This window comes from Lates calcarifer, linkage group LG20 (assembly GCF_001640805.2).
Source record: "Lates calcarifer isolate ASB-BC8 linkage group LG20, TLL_Latcal_v3, whole genome shotgun sequence".
Lineage (NCBI taxonomy): Eukaryota > Metazoa > Chordata > Actinopteri > Centropomidae > Lates > Lates calcarifer.
In genome coordinates, this window is record NC_066852.1 from 23,733,786 (window position 1) to 23,753,645 (window position 19,860).

The following is a 19,860-nucleotide window of genomic DNA, read 5'->3' on the forward strand; positions in this document are numbered from 1 at the left end:
TAGATATTGTTACTATTATTGTCATAACAATCAGACAGTGCTTAAATACAATGATGTATTAAAATGTTCCAGGTCTCTCTTTCTCATCTCTCTTCCCCTCTTTCCCCTTCTTTCTCCTCTTTCTCTTCTCTCTCCAAAAACGTCCTTTTAACAGGTTACTCTCTGTTAAAAGGAAGTTTTTCCTCTTCATCGTCACCAAGTGCTTGCTTATTTTGGGCACTGTCAGTTTTCTCTCTGTAATGTCATGATTTGGCACTATACAAATAAAATTGAACTGAATAATATATGTCTGAATATGGGAGTCACTACAAGCTCATATGTGATTATTCAGTACTAAAGAACATCAAGGGAGCTGAGGGAAACTCTGGACACTAAGTCAACATGAACCCCACCCTTATCAGCTGAGAACAGACTCAAAGAGCAAGATCCTTCACCAGCTAAACGTCACCCAATCATACATACACTTAGTAGGTGTAACGTCTATCTTACAACCAGACCTGGTGGTCAACAAGTGTGTGGAGGGAGGAGATATAAATTATTTTGAAGATAATATTGCAAGCCTGCCCCAGTTCTCCACAGTTCCACACCTAGCAGACAAGCGCAGCAATGACTTGCTAAAAGGAAGCTGAGGTAAGACAAAAAAAGACATAATATGAAATTTCAATGGTTAGATACATCGATTGACATATTAATATTATTTACAATATTTAATAAATTAGCCTGTTCTTATTGTGGTAATTGATGTATTTATGTGTGTTAAATAATTTATGATTATTTTGTATTTTTCATACTCAGGACTGTGATCTCATAGGAAATACCAGTTTTGACAGCATAACAAGGAAACATGGCCAAATCAAGAGACCATGGTATGTATTGTCATTTATTCCTCCAAATTACTGTGTTTGGTTCTCAACAATAAATATGCATGTATGTGTGTTAATGTTGATTATATGGTAAACATGCTTTCAAATGTTACCAGACTGTCACTGTGTTTTAATTTTCTGAGAGTAGATTTTTCTGAGGGTGTAATGTGCAATCAAAAAAAGTGATTGCAAAACACATTGCAACTGTTTGAGGAAATATAAAATTACTACTAAGGACAGATTTTTTTTCTTGTTAAATTCTCAAATTGATAGCAACTATCATTAAATCCCTATAAGAGAATAAATTACCTAATTCATTTGTAGTGGAAACCTCCCTGGAGGAGTTCAGGGAGAAGATTATTCCTGGAGTGACATCACTTGGGGCCTCCTCAGAGACCTGGAACTCACAGCAATCCACACCCATCACCGCAGCTCTGACACCACAGGAACAAACAAGGGCCCTTGACATTGTGAAGGAAGGAACATCACAGTCCAAAGTTAGCCTCGACCAGATTTGTTCACAGGGGGAACCTGAGCTTAGGGCTGATTTAGGTAAGACAAACCTCTTTAAAATGGTACAGTGGTACATGTTTGACTGCACTATGGTTTAGAAAAGGCAACAAAACCACTTGAACAGTGAGAAAATACTTTTACTCAACTACTGTAGGCAGTCAAATTATGAGATACTTATTCATTTAAGTATTTCCATGTTACTTTATGCTACTTCTATTTTAATACATTTACAAAACATTGTTTTTTTTTCAGCGCTATATTTATTTAATGGTTATAGGTACTATTTACCTTACAGATTAAGGTTTTCCATGCAAAACGTGATCAGTTATGACAATGTTAAAAAAAAAACATAATAATATAACTTTATGGGATTTGAGGTTTGTTTTGAGGTTTTAACACTAGACAGAGATGATGAGAAAGCAGAGGAGAGACTAGAAGTTGAGAAAGTCTCCCAAGAGCTTGCTTTTTCTCCACTTATGCTAAGCCGCTCTCAAGCTACATCTCTTTGTATGCAGTGAGTCAGACAGTCTGTACTTGTTTTTCTTTACTTTAAATCATGTCACTACCTTGTGCAAAATGCATGTCATTTCTTGTGTTACCAGTCTTATTTTTGTTGTCACTATAGAGACAACAACACATTTCCAAGTGTTTATCTCTTGGAAATGTGTTGTTTCCCTCGCTCTCTTTTTTTTTACTGGTACAGTCTGTTGCCTGGCCTGGTTTAACACATTACAAGATGCAATGTAGAGTGGCTTCTCAGTATGTGTTTGTTAAACAAGCGACATTCTCTTAATTTTCTTGATCAACAGAGCAACGAGAACAGAACAGGGATGAGTTAGAATTCATGAGGATAAAAATACAAAGACAAAAGGAGGATGTTGAACAAAAACTGGAGGATGCAATGACTACAATTCTGACTATGGGTGAGATGAAAGCTAACATAGAAAAAGCTGTTACAGAGATTAACAGCATGCAAGAGGAAATGCTCAAAGGCCAAAGGAGGATGGAAAAGAACAAGGAAGAGGTCAAAAAATTCTTGGTGAGTAAATTTGTTTTTTTCTTTTTAACCATTAATAAGGATTTTCCACAGCAGACATTTTGATACATCATAGCAGGAGTTTAAAGTATTTAATAGAATTATCATGGCTGGTTTATTTTTTAGCTATACTGGTCTAGGGGTACAGGTATTGTCCTGGGATGCTTAAAGGGACCAAAGCCACCATTACTGTAATGAGTAACACTTGTGCTTTACCGCTATGACATGTCAAAATGTCTGCTGTGAAAAGACATATTCTACAGCTTGCCATAATACCAAATTACAATGTTAGGACTTAAAGATGATGAGATATACACTCATCAAGCACTCTAACAGGAACACATGTACACATGCTGTCACGGTTAGTATTAGGACCACTGTGCCGACTAGACAAACACCAGAAACACACACACACAAGGGCTGCATTACAGTCTTTAATAGTACACAAGCTAAGGCTGGGAGCAAGAAGACTGGGGGGGGTCTGATGGGTTTAGTTCCTGGCTGGGGTTGGAATCACCAGGCAGCAAGAACGGATAGAGTTCGGAAGCTACAGGCTGGATCCCAAGCGAGCGGAGAAGGCAGAGGCAGAGTCAGTGGTGAAGGCCCAGGAGAACTAAGACACAGGAGGGTAGACTTGTGGAATAAACACAGGAATATAACAAGAGATCTTGTCAAAGAAAATACACAGATACTACACTAGAAACTCTAGCAAGCTGGCCTAGTTACCACATGAAAGAGTGGACTTTCTGGCATTGAGCGGAGGTCTGGTCATCATACAAGTAGAACTGAAGATTAGTGAATGTGGAACAGGTGTGTTGGACCTCCACCAATTGCGCCTCGCCTCTGCCAAAGGAGAAACACATGTGAGCACAGTGACTTTGACTGTGGCGTGATTGTTGGTGACAGACTGGTTTGAGTATTTCTGAAATTACTGATCTCCTGCTATTATCATGGACAACTGTATCTAAAGCTTACTCAGTATGGTACCAAAAATAAATAAATCAATAACTAAACATCCGGTGAACAGCACTTCAGCAGATTGAATCACCTTATTGATGAGAGAAGTCAGAGGAGAATGGCCAGACTGGTTGGAGCTGACAGAAAGGCTAGTCCAGGCTGGTGGTGGTCATGGTGTAATGGTGTGGGAAATGTTTTCTTGACACACTTTGGGCCCCTTATTACCATGTGGCAGAACAGATGATTGGCAGCATCAATGTGCAGCTGACAAATCTGCAGAAATCATCTTATGTAATTGTATCAGAATCTCAAAGGAATGTTTCCAAGATATTGTGGAATTCATGTCATGAAGAATTAAGGCTGTTTTGAGAGCAAAGGGTGGCCCTACCAAGTATTGTATGGTGTTCCTAATAAAATGGTCAATGAGTGTATTTGACCTAGCAGGAGAATTTTGGAAGTCCTCATTATTAGACACTCTACCACAGTGGTAGAACTGACAATATGTTACAATTGAGTTTCGGTTATTATTGACATTTAAGCTGAAAGATTATGCCGGGGGGGCAAGAAAGAAGCAATAACAACTGATGCATGGACAGCTCTCACGTTGGATTTTTTTGGTCACTGTCACTGTTACATGGATGGAGACTGAAACATTTCAGGTTCTGTGCTTTAGACTCTCAGCACAGATCGAGACACTGCTGAGAATTAGGCTGAGGTGCGTTCTTGATGAGTGGAGCTTGGGAGGTTAAATTAGTGCATCTGTACACTACAGAAAAGACATGACACGACATGACAACATATTATTATTTTGGTTTGAGTGGAGGGCACGTGTTAATTATGACATCACAACCAATTGACTTAAACTGGCTTGTTTAATTGACTTAAAAAAGTAATTAAAATTCCCATCCCTAGTGAAAACAGTGAACAGTGAAAAAGAGAGCTAGAGAGTGAAGTTCAAACAGTGGCTAACTACTTTGAAGCTATTTGGACATCCAACATGCATTTTTGAATAGTAGTAGATTATACTGGCTCCTTTACTTAATAATTTTCAATACTGTCTGCAACCCCAAGCCTTTTGGTGCCTACTGAAGACATAAACTGTACATATGGTTGATAACATGAAATGAATGATAAATAATAAGAAAAGTCTTTAATATCACAAGACTTATTTTTTGATGTACAGTACACAATATTACTATTATTATATAATACTATTAATACTACTATTATTATTGTTACATTATTATTTGCCCACTGGATGAGAATTTGATTTGACATGACAGGATTTAGACACAACCACCTCCAAACTACATTTAACTATATCTTACATCTGAACATTACACATTCACACATTTAAAATTGTTTAACCATTTAAGATGTTCTTTATAAATATTAATGCCAAGAACAGAGACATAAGAGAAAGATTCTGTCCCTGACCCTGGCCTTGCATCTGCCTCTACATAAGATAGAAATTTATTTGCAACCACGTAGACAGTTCATAAGAGTGTTGATAATTCTCTAGTCCTGTCAATGATGATAAGTATAATGTCTAAATTATCTTATGCAGTAATTACCTTATTATACTTACTAAGAATAAACATCTGCCATTCAGCAGTATTACATTGTTGTTATACCACTGCTGCCTGCCACAGCCACATGGCAGTGAATTTTATTATTCAGGGATTTATGATGCTAACAACAAAATGGATAATAACAATAAAACCTAACTTAGCTGCATGAGAAACAATAACAAAAACAAATGTTCTCTTTTTTTGTGAAGGGCAAGCTGACTTCCATGAATGTTCAGATCAGCACATGGATGTTGACAGAATCTGCAATCGAAAAGACTTTTTCAGTGAGTATGTCTAAACTTCAAGAACCACAGAAAGATCAAACACTGGAAATTCCAACGGGCGAAGAAAGAGTAGGAGATGAAATTACAAAGGAGGTTGTATCTCTGCAACAGTCTATTACATTAGAAGACCAGCAGCAAAGTGAAGGAATTAAAGAAAAGGAGCACTGGCAATCAGTGAACAAACAATTTATTGCAGTGGACATATATGAAAATGATATTTCTGTACAGACGCAGACAGAAATTCATGAAGAAACATTGATAGATGATGATCAGACAGAATTAATTATAAATGTAGGACAAAAGAAAGAAGTGGAAAAACAGATATTGAAACTCAAGGAGAGAGAGAAGAAAATCAAAGAGCAAATAAAGTATGTTATGGAGAACATGGAGGAAAAAAATCAAGAGATTAAAAGGCTCATAAGGGATATAAATGACCTGCAGAGCCACAGACCTGAGACTAAAACTGGATTACAAATTACAATCAGGGAGACTGGAAATGTGGAGGAAGGAGGGACTGGACTGCTGCAAGAAACGGAACATAGAGACATATTGTGGGTAAATACCAATGTTTTCAAACACGAATTGACTACATATGAGGTCAAAATGGAGGGGAACGGTAATAAAGTGAAACAAGAAGTAACTGATGAGTCTGCCCTAATGACATTGGATGTTGAGAAGCAAACACAAATTCAGGAATCAAAAAAAGAACTACAGAAACATAATGAGGGTGAAAGTTTCAATAAAAAGGACAAAGGAACTGCTGATATACAAAGACTCATGGCGAGATTTATAGAGATTTATAGAACACAAGAAATAGGACCAGACTTAAAAAACCAACCTGAAAAAATAAATGTTGACAAAGATGATAAAGATGAAGATGGTGAAACTGAAGGATTATTACATGAGATCGAACAGTTCCCAGAGGTTTTGGAAATGGTAAAAACTGCAATGAGGCAAACTGAAATGCATCTGAAAGAAGAAATGAGTAACATGAAATTGATGAAAACTGCAGCAAAAAAACAAAAACAAGAACTGGATCAGAGGTTAGAGAAAACTTTGAGAGAGAGAGACAAATTAGATATTTTGAAAATAAAAATGCAACAACAAACTAAAGTGATGGAGCAGAATCTGGAGAAAATCTCCAAAGTTAAGAGCACTGTAGAGAAAATGGCTGTTAAGACTAGGAGGAAAAGTGAAGATATTGCAATTATTATGAAGGAGACAGAGGTAAAACTGAGGCCATTAGAAGACCTAAACTATAAGATCAAAGCCACAAAACAGGATCTGGAAAGAAGTTACCTTTTAATACGTCAGGAAAGAGCTGACCTTGAAGAATTAAAGAATCAAATCTGGCAGAAAAAGGATGGAAGATCTACTGTAGGAAATACTGAGAGACAGAAGGGATATATCATGAAATACAACATAGCTGAAATTGATACAGGGAGAGACAAACTGTCAAAGAACAGAATGGGTGATGAAATGGAGGAAATGGAAAATGAAATCTTCAGACTGAGAACAAATAAGGAGAAAGCTGAGGCAGACATTACATTAATATTGGACAGTTTGGATCAGGAAAAAAGTCAAACTGAACAACTAAAAATTCCAGTAAGAAAGCAAGTAAAACAAACAACAGAGAGAGAAGAGATTGAGATGTTGAAACATCAGATCCAAGCAGAGATGGAGAATGTGAAAATAGCAAGACAGCAAGCTGAGGCAGAAATACATGAGATGAACTGTTTAAGTGAGTATATCAGAAGACAGAAACAGGAGCTTGATGACAGAGCTCAAACAACCAAAAGAGAAATAAGAGAAATGGAGCTCCTGAAGTCAGAACTGGAAATACAGAGAAAAGAATGTGAGCGGGTATTTAGAAAAAGCCTGACAAAAAAAGAGCAGAATGAAATAATGTGGAATGAAATACAAAAAGAAAAGAAATTACTGAGGAGAGAGGCCATACAAAAAAGAAGAAAATTAGACCAAAGACTGGAGACAACCATGAGAGAAGTGTTGAGGATAAAACTGCAACAGCAGGAGGAAGAGCTTGCTGAGGAGAAGCACAGTGTCAAAGACTCAACTACTTCTATCCAAGTATACAGAGATGATAAAAAACAAAACCTGGGAAAGAGACATGTGAAAGCATGGGAGAAAGCTGAAATGGTACAGCGGAGCTCAATGGTCACAGCTTTGAGGGTCACTACTGACCCTCAAAATATGACACAAAAGATTCACATACATTTGGAAATAATTAGAAAGGAAATGGGAATTCTGGAAGGTGTAAATATTCAATTAGGGAAACAAAGAGAGGTGCTCAAATCATTAAAAGGTGAGAACAGGACAGTAAGAGACAACATGATCAGGATGAAATCACAGATAAAGATGGCCTTTGAAAAACTGAATATACAAGCTGAAGCAGAGATGGATAAAATGGTCCAAATGAGAGATGATATCCAAAAACAAAAACAGGAGCTTGATATCAGACTACAGAAAGTTAAAAGAGAAAGAGAAGAGATGGAAGTGTTAAAGTCTGAGTTGGAGATCAAAAAAAGAGAAAATCAACAGATAATTCGAAAAGGCTTTCAAAAAGATGTGGAGGTTAAAAAGATGTGGGCTGAGATCAAAGGAGAAAAAGATGTCCTCAAGAAGGGGACAAGGAAGAGGAAGAAAGAGCTTGAACAGCAGCTGGAGAGGATCAGAAGGGAGAGAGATGAACTGGAGATCATGAAGCTGAAGATGCAAAAAGAAAAGGATGAGAGCAGCAGTGGAAAAGAGCAATTGCAGATATCATATATCACAAAAGTTGCAAATCAAATTCAAAAGCAATGGGAACTAATTCACATATGTATGAAGAAATGTAAACACATGAAAAGACATACTGAAGATTTAAATGGAATAATTAAAGATGAAAAACAACACATCAAGGCAAAGGCACAGATCATAAACCAGACAAAGGAAGAAGTGGAAATGATCAAGATGGATTTTAAAAGACAAAAAGAAATGATGATATGTGCATTACAGTACATGCAGCAAAAGCAAATACATTTGGAGCAAGTGGAGAGAAAATCAAAAGAAAAAGAAAAGGCGAAATACATAGAAAAACCAGAAAAGTTAGTCCTGAGAGAGAAGGAGCTGAAGGATGAAAAAGAGTTTCTTAAAGCTGAGACAGTTGAAGCTGAACAGAAACAAAGGAAAGGGCAAAAAGAAACTAAAAGACTGATAAACAATACTGGCAGTGAGAAGGGATTAGAAATCCCCAAATCTAGAGCAAGAGAGCAAGAGAGAAGAGAAAAGCAAAATTTGTCAAGTGAAATAAAGAAAAAAATACATTCAGATGAACAAAAGACCATATTTGTGTTGCAACTGAATGAATCACTTGAAAAGGACATTAAGGAGAGGGGAGACATTTTAAAAGAAAAGAAGAAGAAACTAGAGTTTGGGTCTAAAGAATCAGATCAGGATGATGCAAACCAGCAGTACGACAAAGACCCAAAAGCCTTTGCAGAAACTAAACAGTTGAGAAACAAGTACAAATTAAAAATGAGTAAAATAAAAGATAAAAAGACAAAAACTGGTCAGTTAGAATTAGATGCCAAAGTGATGCTACAAGTTAAAAAGAGAAGGAAGGCAAAAAAAGAAGTGGAAGCTGATGAAAAATTAGAAAAAAGTGCTAACATCACACAGATCTTAGAAAAAGAAAATCTGATAAAATTGTCAGATGTGGTCAACAAAAAGGATGATGTGAAAGATCATTCAAAACTAATGGTTGTAGAAAATGGAGGTCTTGAAAAACTTAAATCAGAGCTGGAAAAGATAAATGAGAAAATGAGACAGTATTTCACGTCTGAGATTCTGAAACAAACAGACATTTTAGAAAAGAATGAACAAGACATAAAAGAGGGAAAAGGAAAGTTGGAAATTATAAAGATTGAGCTACAAGAGAAGAAAGAACATGCAGAGAGTCTGTTTGATGAGATAAACAGAAATAAAACCAACATTAAAGAGCTGACCCTAAAGGCCCAGAGAGAGCGAGACAAACTTGAACAAGTCGTTAACAAGATTACTTTAAAACTAGATGAACAAGAAGTCCAGATTGACGCCACCAGAGGACTAAAACAAGAACTGGGAAGCATTGAGAAGAGGGTGCTGGCAGAAAGAAAAGAAATGGAACTCTTGAGGAAGAATCTCAACAAGATGAAAGCAGAACTTGAAGCTATGATGATCAGCATCAGTAGCGAGAGAGAATGTCTCAGTCAAATGAGGATTTACATGGACAGAAAGAAAGCCATGTTTTTGAATGAAAAGGACAAACTGGAAAAAGAAAGGTCTCAACTGATGATGATGAGAGAACATCCAGTCATGACTAAAATGAAAGTCCTAGAAAGTCTGAGGGTGAAACTTCAACAGCTGAAAGAAAGAATGAGTGATGACATCAAACACAAAATGGAACGTTTACAACAAAACAACGAAGATATGCTAACGGTGTGGTCTGCATTGGAAGAAAAGTGTGCAGAGCTTGATGGACAGAAAGAAAACATGAATTGTTACACCGAGCTGTTAGAGAGAGAAAAGGAAGGTCTGATAAGTATACTGTCAGACATGGTCATCCAGAAAGAGCATGTTGAACATCTATGGAGGCAAAAGTTTATGAATGAAAAACTACATCTTGACAAACTGAGGGCAGAGCTGAAGGAGGAGAGAGAAGAATTAGACAGAGTGAATGAGATGATGAACAAAGATAAAATGGACTTGGAGATGATGAGGTCTGACATCCTGAAACAAAGTGACCTATTAGACCAAGAGAAACGACATATAAAGGAGGAAAAAGACAATTTGGAAATCATAAAGACTGAACTTCAAAAGAAAAAAGAACATGCAGACATTCTGATTGATGAGATGAACAGAGAGAAAACCAACATTAGAGATTTGACCCATCTGGTTCAGACAGGAATAAAGACACTTCAGAATGAGATGAACATAATTAAATTGAAACAAAAAGAACATGAACTAAAGGATAATGACCTCAAAACACAATTTCAGGAACTACAAACCTATAGGAGCACTGTATTGGAAGAAAGAGAAGGACTGAAACTTTTGAGGAAGGATCTCAACAAGAAGAAAGAAGAGGTTGAAGCTGTTATCAACAGCATAAGTCTAGAAAAAGAACAAATCAGTCAGCTGAAGACTAGTCTTGATATGGACAGGCAAAAACTTGAGAGTGAGAAAGATAAAGTGAAAGATGAACAGTCAGAGTTGAAAGTCAAAGAAGATCAATTCATGAGTAAAATACTATTCATACAAACCTTGAGAGGTAAACTCCAAGAACTGAACAAAAATACACATAGAGACATCAAAAACAAAATAGAGCAAATAGACCAAAACAATAAAGACATGCAAAGATTGTGCATTGCATTGCAGAAAAAACTTGCAAACTTTGATAAAGAGACAACCCAGATGTCGGTTTACACTGAGCTGATGCAAACAGAAAAAAATGCTCTCATCGGTATACTCTCAGAGATGGTAATGAAACGAGAAGTCATGGAAAATCAATGGAAGCAGAAGGTTGAAATGGAAAAACAAAATTCTAATAACCAGAGGGAAGAGCTGAAGCAAGACAGGGAGGACCTGGATAGACTTAATGAGATGATGAATAAAGAGAGGCAGGAATTGGAGCTGATGAGGTCTAATATTCTGAAACAAATGGACTTGTTAGAGCAAGAGAAGCAAGACATAAAAGAGGGAAAAGAAAAGTTGGAAATTATAAAGATTGAGCTACAAGAGAAGAAAGAACATGCAGAGAGTCTGTTTGATGAGATAAACAGAAATAAAACCAACATTAAAGAGCTGACCCTAAAGGCCCAGAGAGAGCGAGACAAACTTGAACAAGTCGTTAACAAGATTACTTTAAAACTAGATGAACAAGAAGTCCAGATTGACGCCACCAGAGGACTAAAACAAGAACTGGGAAGCATTGAGAAGAGGGTGCTGGCAGAAAGAAAAGAAATGGAACTCTTGAGGAAGAATCTCAACAAGATGAAAGCAGAACTTGAAGCTATGATGATCAGCATCAGTAGCGAGAGAGAATGTCTCAGTCAAATGAGGATTTACATGGACAGAAAGAAAGCCATGTTTTTGAATGAAAAGGACAAACTGGAAAAAGAAAGGTCTCAACTGATGATGATGAGAGAACATCCAGTCATGACTAAAATGAAAGTCCTAGAAAGTCTGAGGGTGAAACTTCAACAGCTGAAAGAAAGAATGAGTGATGACATCAAACACAAAATGGAACGTTTACAACAAAACAACGAAGATATGCTAACGGTGTGGTCTGCATTGGAAGAAAAGTGTGCAGAGCTTGATGGACAGAAAGAAAACATGAATTGTTACACCGAGCTGTTAGAGAGAGAAAAGGAAGGTCTGATAAGTATACTGTCAGACATGGTCATCCAGAAAGAGCATGTTGAACATCTATGGAGGCAAAAGTTTATGAATGAAAAACTACATCTTGACAAACTGAGGGCAGAGCTGAAGGAGGAGAGAGAAGAATTAGACAGAGTGAATGAGATGATGAACAAAGATAAAATGGACTTGGAGATGATGAGGTCTGACATCCTGAAACAAAGTGACCTATTAGACCAAGAGAAACGACATATAAAGGAGGAAAAAGACAATTTGGAAATCATAAAGACTGAACTTCAAAAGAAAAAAGAACATGCAGACATTCTGATTGATGAGATGAACAGAGAGAAAACCAACATTAGAGATTTGACCCATCTGGTTCAGACAGGAATAAAGACACTTCAGAATGAGATGAACATAATTAAATTGAAACAAAAAGAACATGAACTAAAGGATAATGACCTCAAAACACAATTTCAGGAACTACAAACCTATAGGAGCACTGTATTGGAAGAAAGAGAAGGACTGAAACTTTTGAGGAAGGATCTCAACAAGAAGAAAGAAGAGGTTGAAGCTGTTATCAACAGCATAAGTCTAGAAAAAGAACAAATCAGTCAGCTGAAGACTAGTCTTGATATGGACAGGCAAAAACTTGAGAGTGAGAAAGATAAAGTGAAAGATGAACAGTCAGAGTTGAAAGTCAAAGAAGATCAATTCATGAGTAAAATACTATTCATACAAACCTTGAGAGGTAAACTCCAAGAACTGAACAAAAATACACATAGAGACATCAAAAACAAAATAGAGCAATTAGACCAAAACAATAAAGACATGCAAAGATTGTGCATTGCATTGCAGAAAAAACTTGCAAACTTTGATAAAGAGACAACCCAGATGTCGGTTTACACTGAGCTGATGCAGACAGAAAAAAATGCTCTCATCGGTATACTCTCAGAGATGGTAATGAAACGAGAAGTCATGGAAAATCAATGGAAGCAGAAGGTTGAAATGGAAAAACAAAATTCTAATAACCAGAGGGAAGAGCTGAAGCAAGACAGGGAGGACCTGGATAGACTTAATGAGATGATGAATAAAGAGAGGCAGGAATTGGAGCTGATGAGGTCTAATATTCTGAAACAAATGGACTTGTTAGAGCAAGAGAAGCAAGACATAAAAGAGGGAAAAGAAAAGTTGGAAATTATAAAGATTGAGCTACAAGAGAAGAAAGAACATGCAGAGAGTCTGTTTGATGAGATAAACAGAAATAAAACCAACATTAAAGAGCTGACCCTAAAGGCCCAGAGAGAGCGAGACAAACTTGAACAAGTCGTTAACAAGATTACTTTAAAACTAGATGAACAAGAAGTCCAGATTGACGCCACCAGAGGACTAAAACAAGAACTGGGAAGCATTGAGAAGAGGGTGCTGGCAGAAAGAAAAGAAATGGAACTCTTGAGGAAGAATCTCAACAAGATGAAAGCAGAACTTGAAGCTATGATGATCAGCATCAGTAGCGAGAGAGAATGTCTCAGTCAAATGAGGATTTACATGGACAGAAAGAAAGCCATGTTTTTGAATGAAAAGGACAAACTGGAAAAAGAAAGGTCTCAACTGATGATGATGAGAGAACATCCAGTCATGACTAAAATGAAAGTCCTAGAAAGTCTGAGGGTGAAACTTCAACAGCTGAAAGAAAGAATGAGTGATGACATCAAACACAAAATGGAACGTTTACAACAAAACAACGAAGATATGCTAACGGTGTGGTCTGCATTGGAAGAAAAGTGTGCAGAGCTTGATGGACAGAAAGAAAACATGAATTGTTACACCGAGCTGTTAGAGAGAGAAAAGGAAGGTCTGATAAGTATACTGTCAGACATGGTCATCCAGAAAGAGCATGTTGAACATCTATGGAGGCAAAAGTTTATGAATGAAAAACTACATCTTGACAAACTGAGGGCAGAGCTGAAGGAGGAGAGAGAAGAATTAGACAGAGTGAATGAGATGATGAACAAAGATAAAATGGACTTGGAGATGATGAGGTCTGACATCCTGAAACAAAGTGACCTATTAGACCAAGAGAAACGACATATAAAGGAGGAAAAAGACAATTTGGAAATCATAAAGACTGAACTTCAAAAGAAAAAAGAACATGCAGACATTCTGATTGATGAGATGAACAGAGAGAAAACCAACATTAGAGATTTGACCCATCTGGTTCAGACAGGAATAAAGACACTTCAGAATGAGATGAACATAATTAAATTGAAACAAAAAGAACATGAACTAAAGGATAATGACCTCAAAACACAATTTCAGGAACTACAAACCTATAGGAGCACTGTATTGGAAGAAAGAGAAGGACTGAAACTTTTGAGGAAGGATCTCAACAAGAAGAAAGAAGAGGTTGAAGCTGTTATCAACAGCATAAGTCTAGAAAAAGAACAAATCAGTCAGCTGAAGACTAGTCTTGATATGGACAGGCAAAAACTTGAGAGTGAGAAAGATAAAGTGAAAGATGAACAGTCAGAGTTGAAAGTCAAAGAAGATCAATTCATGAGTAAAATACTATTCATACAAACCTTGAGAGGTAAACTCCAAGAACTGAACAAAAATACACATAGAGACATCAAAAACAAAATAGAGCAATTAGACCAAAACAATAAAGACATGCAAAGATTGTGCATTGCATTGCAGAAAAAACTTGCAAACTTTGATAAAGAGACAACCCAGATGTCGGTTTACACTGAGCTGATGCAGACAGAAAAAAATGCTCTCATCGGTATACTCTCAGAGATGGTAATGAAACGAGAAGTCATGGAAAATCAATGGAAGCAGAAGGTTGAAATGGAAAAACAAAATTCTAATAACCAGAGGGAAGAGCTGAAGCAAGACAGGGAGGACCTGGATAGACTTAATGAGATGATGAATAAAGAGAGGCAGGAATTGGAGCTGATGAGGTCTAATATTCTGAAACAAATGGACTTGTTAGAGCAAGAGAAGCAAGACATAAAAGAGGGAAAAGAAAAGTTGGAAATTATAAAGATTGAGCTACAAGAGAAGAAAGAACATGCAGAGAGTCTGTTTGATGAGATAAACAGAAATAAAACCAACATTAAAGAGCTGACCCTAAAGGCCCAGAGAGAGCGAGACAAACTTGAACAAGTCGTTAACAAGATTACTTTAAAACTAGATGAACAAGAAGTCCAGATTGACGCCACCAGAGGACTAAAACAAGAACTGGGAAGCATTGAGAAGAGGGTGCTGGCAGAAAGAAAAGAAATGGAACTCTTGAGGAAGAATCTCAACAAGATGAAAGCAGAACTTGAAGCTATGATGATCAGCATCAGTAGCGAGAGAGAATGTCTCAGTCAAATGAGGATTTACATGGACAGAAAGAAAGCCATGTTTTTGAATGAAAAGGACAAACTGGAAAAAGAAAGGTCTCAACTGATGATGATGAGAGAACATCCAGTCATGACTAAAATGAAAGTCCTAGAAAGTCTGAGGGTGAAACTTCAACAGCTGAAAGAAAGAATGAGTGATGACATCAAACACAAAATGGAACGTTTACAACAAAACAACGAAGATATGCTAACGGTGTGGTCTGCATTGGAAGAAAAGTGTGCAGAGCTTGATGGACAGAAAGAAAACATGAATTGTTACACCGAGCTGTTAGAGAGAGAAAAGGAAGGTCTGATAAGTATACTGTCAGACATGGTCATCCAGAAAGAGCATGTTGAACATCTATGGAGGCAAAAGTTTATGAATGAAAAACTACATCTTGACAAACTGAGGGCAGAGCTGAAGGAGGAGAGAGAAGAATTAGACAGAGTGAATGAGATGATGAACAAAGATAAAATGGACTTGGAGATGATGAGGTCTGACATCCTGAAACAAAGTGACCTATTAGACCAAGAGAAACGACATATAAAGGAGGAAAAAGACAATTTGGAAATCATAAAGACTGAACTTCAAAAGAAAAAAGAACATGCAGACATTCTGATTGATGAGATGAACAGAGAGAAAACCAACATTAGAGATTTGACCCATCTGGTTCAGACAGGAATAAAGACACTTCAGAATGAGATGAACATAATTAAATTGAAACAAAAAGAACATGAACTAAAGGATAATGACCTCAAAACACAATTTCAGGAACTACAAACCTATAGGAGCACTGTATTGGAAGAAAGAGAAGGACTGAAACTTTTGAGGAAGGATCTCAACAAGAAGAAAGAAGAGGTTGAAGCTGTTATCAACAGCATAAGTCTAGAAAAAGAACAAATCAGTCAGCTGAAGACTAGTCTTGATATGGACAGGCAAAAACTTGAGAGTGAGAAAGATAAAGTGAAAGATGAACAGTCAGAGTTGAAAGTCAAAGAAGATCAATTCATGAGTAAAATACTATTCATACAAACCTTGAGAGGTAAACTCCAAGAACTGAACAAAAATACACATAGAGACATCAAAAACAAAATAGAGCAATTAGACCAAAACAATAAAGACATGCAAAGATTGTGCATTGCATTGCAGAAAAAACTTGCAAACTTTGATAAAGAGACAACCCAGATGTCGGTTTACACTGAGCTGATGCAGACAGAAAAAAATGCTCTCATCGGTATACTCTCAGAGATGGTAATGAAACGAGAAGTCATGGAAAATCAATGGAAGCAGAAGGTTGAAATGGAAAAACAAAATTCTAATAACCAGAGGGAAGAGCTGAAGCAAGACAGGGAGGACCTGGATAGACTTAATGAGATGATGAATAAAGAGAGGCAGGAATTGGAGCTGATGAGGTCTAATATTCTGAAACAAATGGACTTGTTAGAGCAAGAGAAGCAAGACATAAAAGAGGGAAAAGAAAAGTTGGAAATTATAAAGATTGAGCTACAAGAGAAGAAAGAACATGCAGAGAGTCTGTTTGATGAGATAAACAGAAATAAAACCAACATTAAAGAGCTGACCCTAAAGGCCCAGAGAGAGCGAGACAAACTTGAACAAGTCGTTAACAAGATTACTTTAAAACTAGATGAACAAGAAGTCCAGATTGACGCCACCAGAGGACTAAAACAAGAACTGGGAAGCATTGAGAAGAGGGTGCTGGCAGAAAGAAAAGAAATGGAACTCTTGAGGAAGAATCTCAACAAGATGAAAGCAGAACTTGAAGCTATGATGATCAGCATCAGTAGCGAGAGAGAATGTCTCAGTCAAATGAGGATTTACATGGACAGAAAGAATGCCATGTTTTTGAATGAAAAGGACAAACTGGAAAAAGAAAGGTCTCAACTGATGATGATGAGAGAACATCCAGTCATGACTAAAATGAAAGTCCTAGAAAGTCTGAGGGTGAAACTTCAACAGCTGAAAGAAAGAATGAGTGATGACATCAAACACAAAATGGAACGTTTACAACAAAACAACGAAGATATGCTAACGGTGTGGTCTGCATTGGAAGAAAAGTGTGCAGAGCTTGATGGACAGAAAGAAAACATGAATTGTTACACCGAGCTGTTAGAGAGAGAAAAGGAAGGTCTGATAAGTATACTGTCAGACATGGTCATCCAGAAAGAGCATGTTGAACATCTATGGAGGCAAAAGTTTATGAATGAAAAACTACATCTTGACAAACTGAGGGCAGAGCTGAAGGAGGAGAGAGAAGAATTAGACAGAGTGAATGAGATGATGAACAAAGATAAAATGGACTTGGAGATGATGAGGTCTGACATCCTGAAACAAAGTGACCTATTAGACCAAGAGAAACGACATATAAAGGAGGAAAAAGACAATTTGGAAATCATAAAGACTGAACTTCAAAAGAAAAAAGAACATGCAGACATTCTGCATGATGAGATGAACAGAGAGAAAACCAACATTAGAGATTTGACCCATCTGGTTCAGACAGGAATAAAGACACTTCAGAATGAGATGAACATAATTAAATTGAAACAAAAAGAACATGAACTAAAGGATAATGACCTCAAAACACAATTTCAGGAACTACAAACCTATAGGAGCACTGTATTGGAAGAAAGAGAAGGACTGAAACTTTTGAGGAAGGATCTCAACAAGAAGAAAGAAGAGGTTGAAGCTGTTATCAACAGCATAAGTCTAGAAAAAGAACAAATCAGTCAGCTGAAGACTAGTCTTGATATGGACAGGCAAAAAACTTGAGAGTGAGAAAGATAAAGTGAAAGATGAACAGTCAGAGTTGAAAGTCAAAGAAGATCAATTCATGAGTAAAATACTATTCATACAAACCTTGAGAGGTAAACTCCAAGAACTGAACAAAAATACACATAGAGACATCAAAAACAAAATAGAGCAAATAGACCAAAACAATAAAGACATGCAAAGATTGTGCATTGCATTGCAGAAAAAACTTGCAAACTTTGATAAAGAGACAACCCAGATGTCGGTTTACACTGAGCTGATGCAAACAGAAAAAAATGCTCTCATCGGTATACTCTCAGAGATGGTAATGAAACGAGAAGTCATGGAAAATCAATGGAAGCAGAAGGTTGAAATGGAAAAACAAAATTCTAATAACCAGAGGGAAGAGCTGAAGCAAGACAGGGAGGACCTGGATAGACTTAATGAGATGATGAATAAAGAGAGGCAGGAATTGGAGCTGATGAGGTCTAATATTCTGAAACAAATGGACTTGTTAGAGCAAGAGAAGCAAGACATAAAAGAGGGAAAAGAAAAGTTGTTATAAAGATGAGCTACAAGAGAAGAAAGAACATGCAGAGAGTCTGTTTGATGAGATAAAACAGAAATAAAACCAACATTAAAGAGCTGACCCTAAAGGCCCAGAGAGAGCGAGACAAACTTGAACAAGTCGTTAACAAGATTACTTTAAAACTAGATGAACAAGAAGTCCAGATTGACGCCACCAGAGGACTAAAACAAGAACTGGGAAGCATTGAGAAGAGGGTGCTGGCAGAAAGAAAAGAAATGGAACTCTTGAGGAAGAATCTCAACAAGATGAAAGCAGAACTTGAAGCTATGATGATCAGCATCAGTAGCGAGAGAGAATGTCTCAGTCAAATGAGGATTTACATGGACAGAAAGAAAGCCATGTTTTTGAATGAAAAGGACAAACTGGAAAAAAGAAGGTCTCAACTGATGATGAGAGAACATCTAGTCATGACTAAAATGAAAGTCCTAGAAAGTCTGAGGGTGAAACTTCAACAGCTGAAAGAAAGAATGAGTGATGACATCAAACACAAAATGGAACGTTTACAACAAACAACGAAGATATGCTAACGGTGTGGTCTGCATTGGAAGAAAAGTGTGCAGAGCTTGATGGACAGAAAGAAAACATGAATTGTTACACGAGCTGTTAGAGAGAGAAAAGGAAGGTCTGATAAGTATACTGTCAGACATGGTCATCCAGAAAGAGCATGTTGAACATCTATGGAGGCAAAAGTTTATGAATGAAAAACTACATCTTGACAAACTGAGGGCAGAGCTGAAGGAGGAGAGAGAAGAATTAGACAGAGTGAATGAGATGATGAACAAAGATAAAATGGACTTGGAGATGATGAGGTCTGACATCCTGAAACAAAGTGACCTATTAGACCAAGAGAAACGACATATAAAGGAGGAAAAAAGACAATTTGGAAATCATAAAGACTGAACTTCAAAAGAAAAAGAACATGCAGACATTCTGATTGATGAGATGAACAGAGAGAAAACCAACATTAGAGATTTGACCCATCTGGTTCAGACAGGAATAAAGACACTTCAGAATGAGATGAACATAATTAAATTGAAACAAAAAGAACATGAACTAAAGGATAATGACCTCAAAAAACACAATTTCAGGAACTACAAACCTATAGGAGCACTGTATTGGAAGAAAGAGAAGGACTGAAACTTTTGAGGAAGGATCTCAACAAGAAGAAAGAAGAGGTTGAAGCTGTTATCAACAGCATAAGTCTAGAAAAAGAACAAATCAGTCAGCTGAAGACTAGTCTTGATATGGACAGGCAAAAACTTGAGAGTGAGAAAGATAAAAGTGAAAGATGAACAGTCAGAGTTGAAAGTCAAAGAAGATCAATTCATGAGTAAAATACTATTCATACAAACCTTGAGAGGTAAACTCCAAGAACTGAACAAAAATACACATAGAGACATCAAAAACAAAATAGAGCAATTAGACCAAAACAATAAAGACATGCAAAGATTGTGCATTGCATTGCAGAAAAAACTTGCAAACTTTGATAAAGAGACAACCC

General features: G+C 37.0%; 1 protein-coding gene across 1 annotated transcript; it reads left to right on the forward strand.

Moving 5' to 3' along the window:
• Positions 1 to 520: 520 nt before the first annotated feature.
• Positions 521 to 19,856, forward strand: LOC108900055 (dystonin; the record flags this gene model as incomplete). Its single annotated transcript, XM_018700859.2, is given in 11 exon segments — positions 521 to 630; positions 796 to 866; positions 1,188 to 1,415; positions 2,186 to 2,415; positions 5,150 to 17,789; positions 17,791 to 18,308; positions 18,310 to 18,363; positions 18,716 to 18,868; positions 18,871 to 18,949; positions 18,952 to 19,233; positions 19,612 to 19,856. Coding segments are annotated over 10 exon segments (14,451 nt in total), but the record flags the coding sequence as incomplete, so codon positions are not given.
• Positions 19,857 to 19,860: the final 4 nt, after the last annotated feature.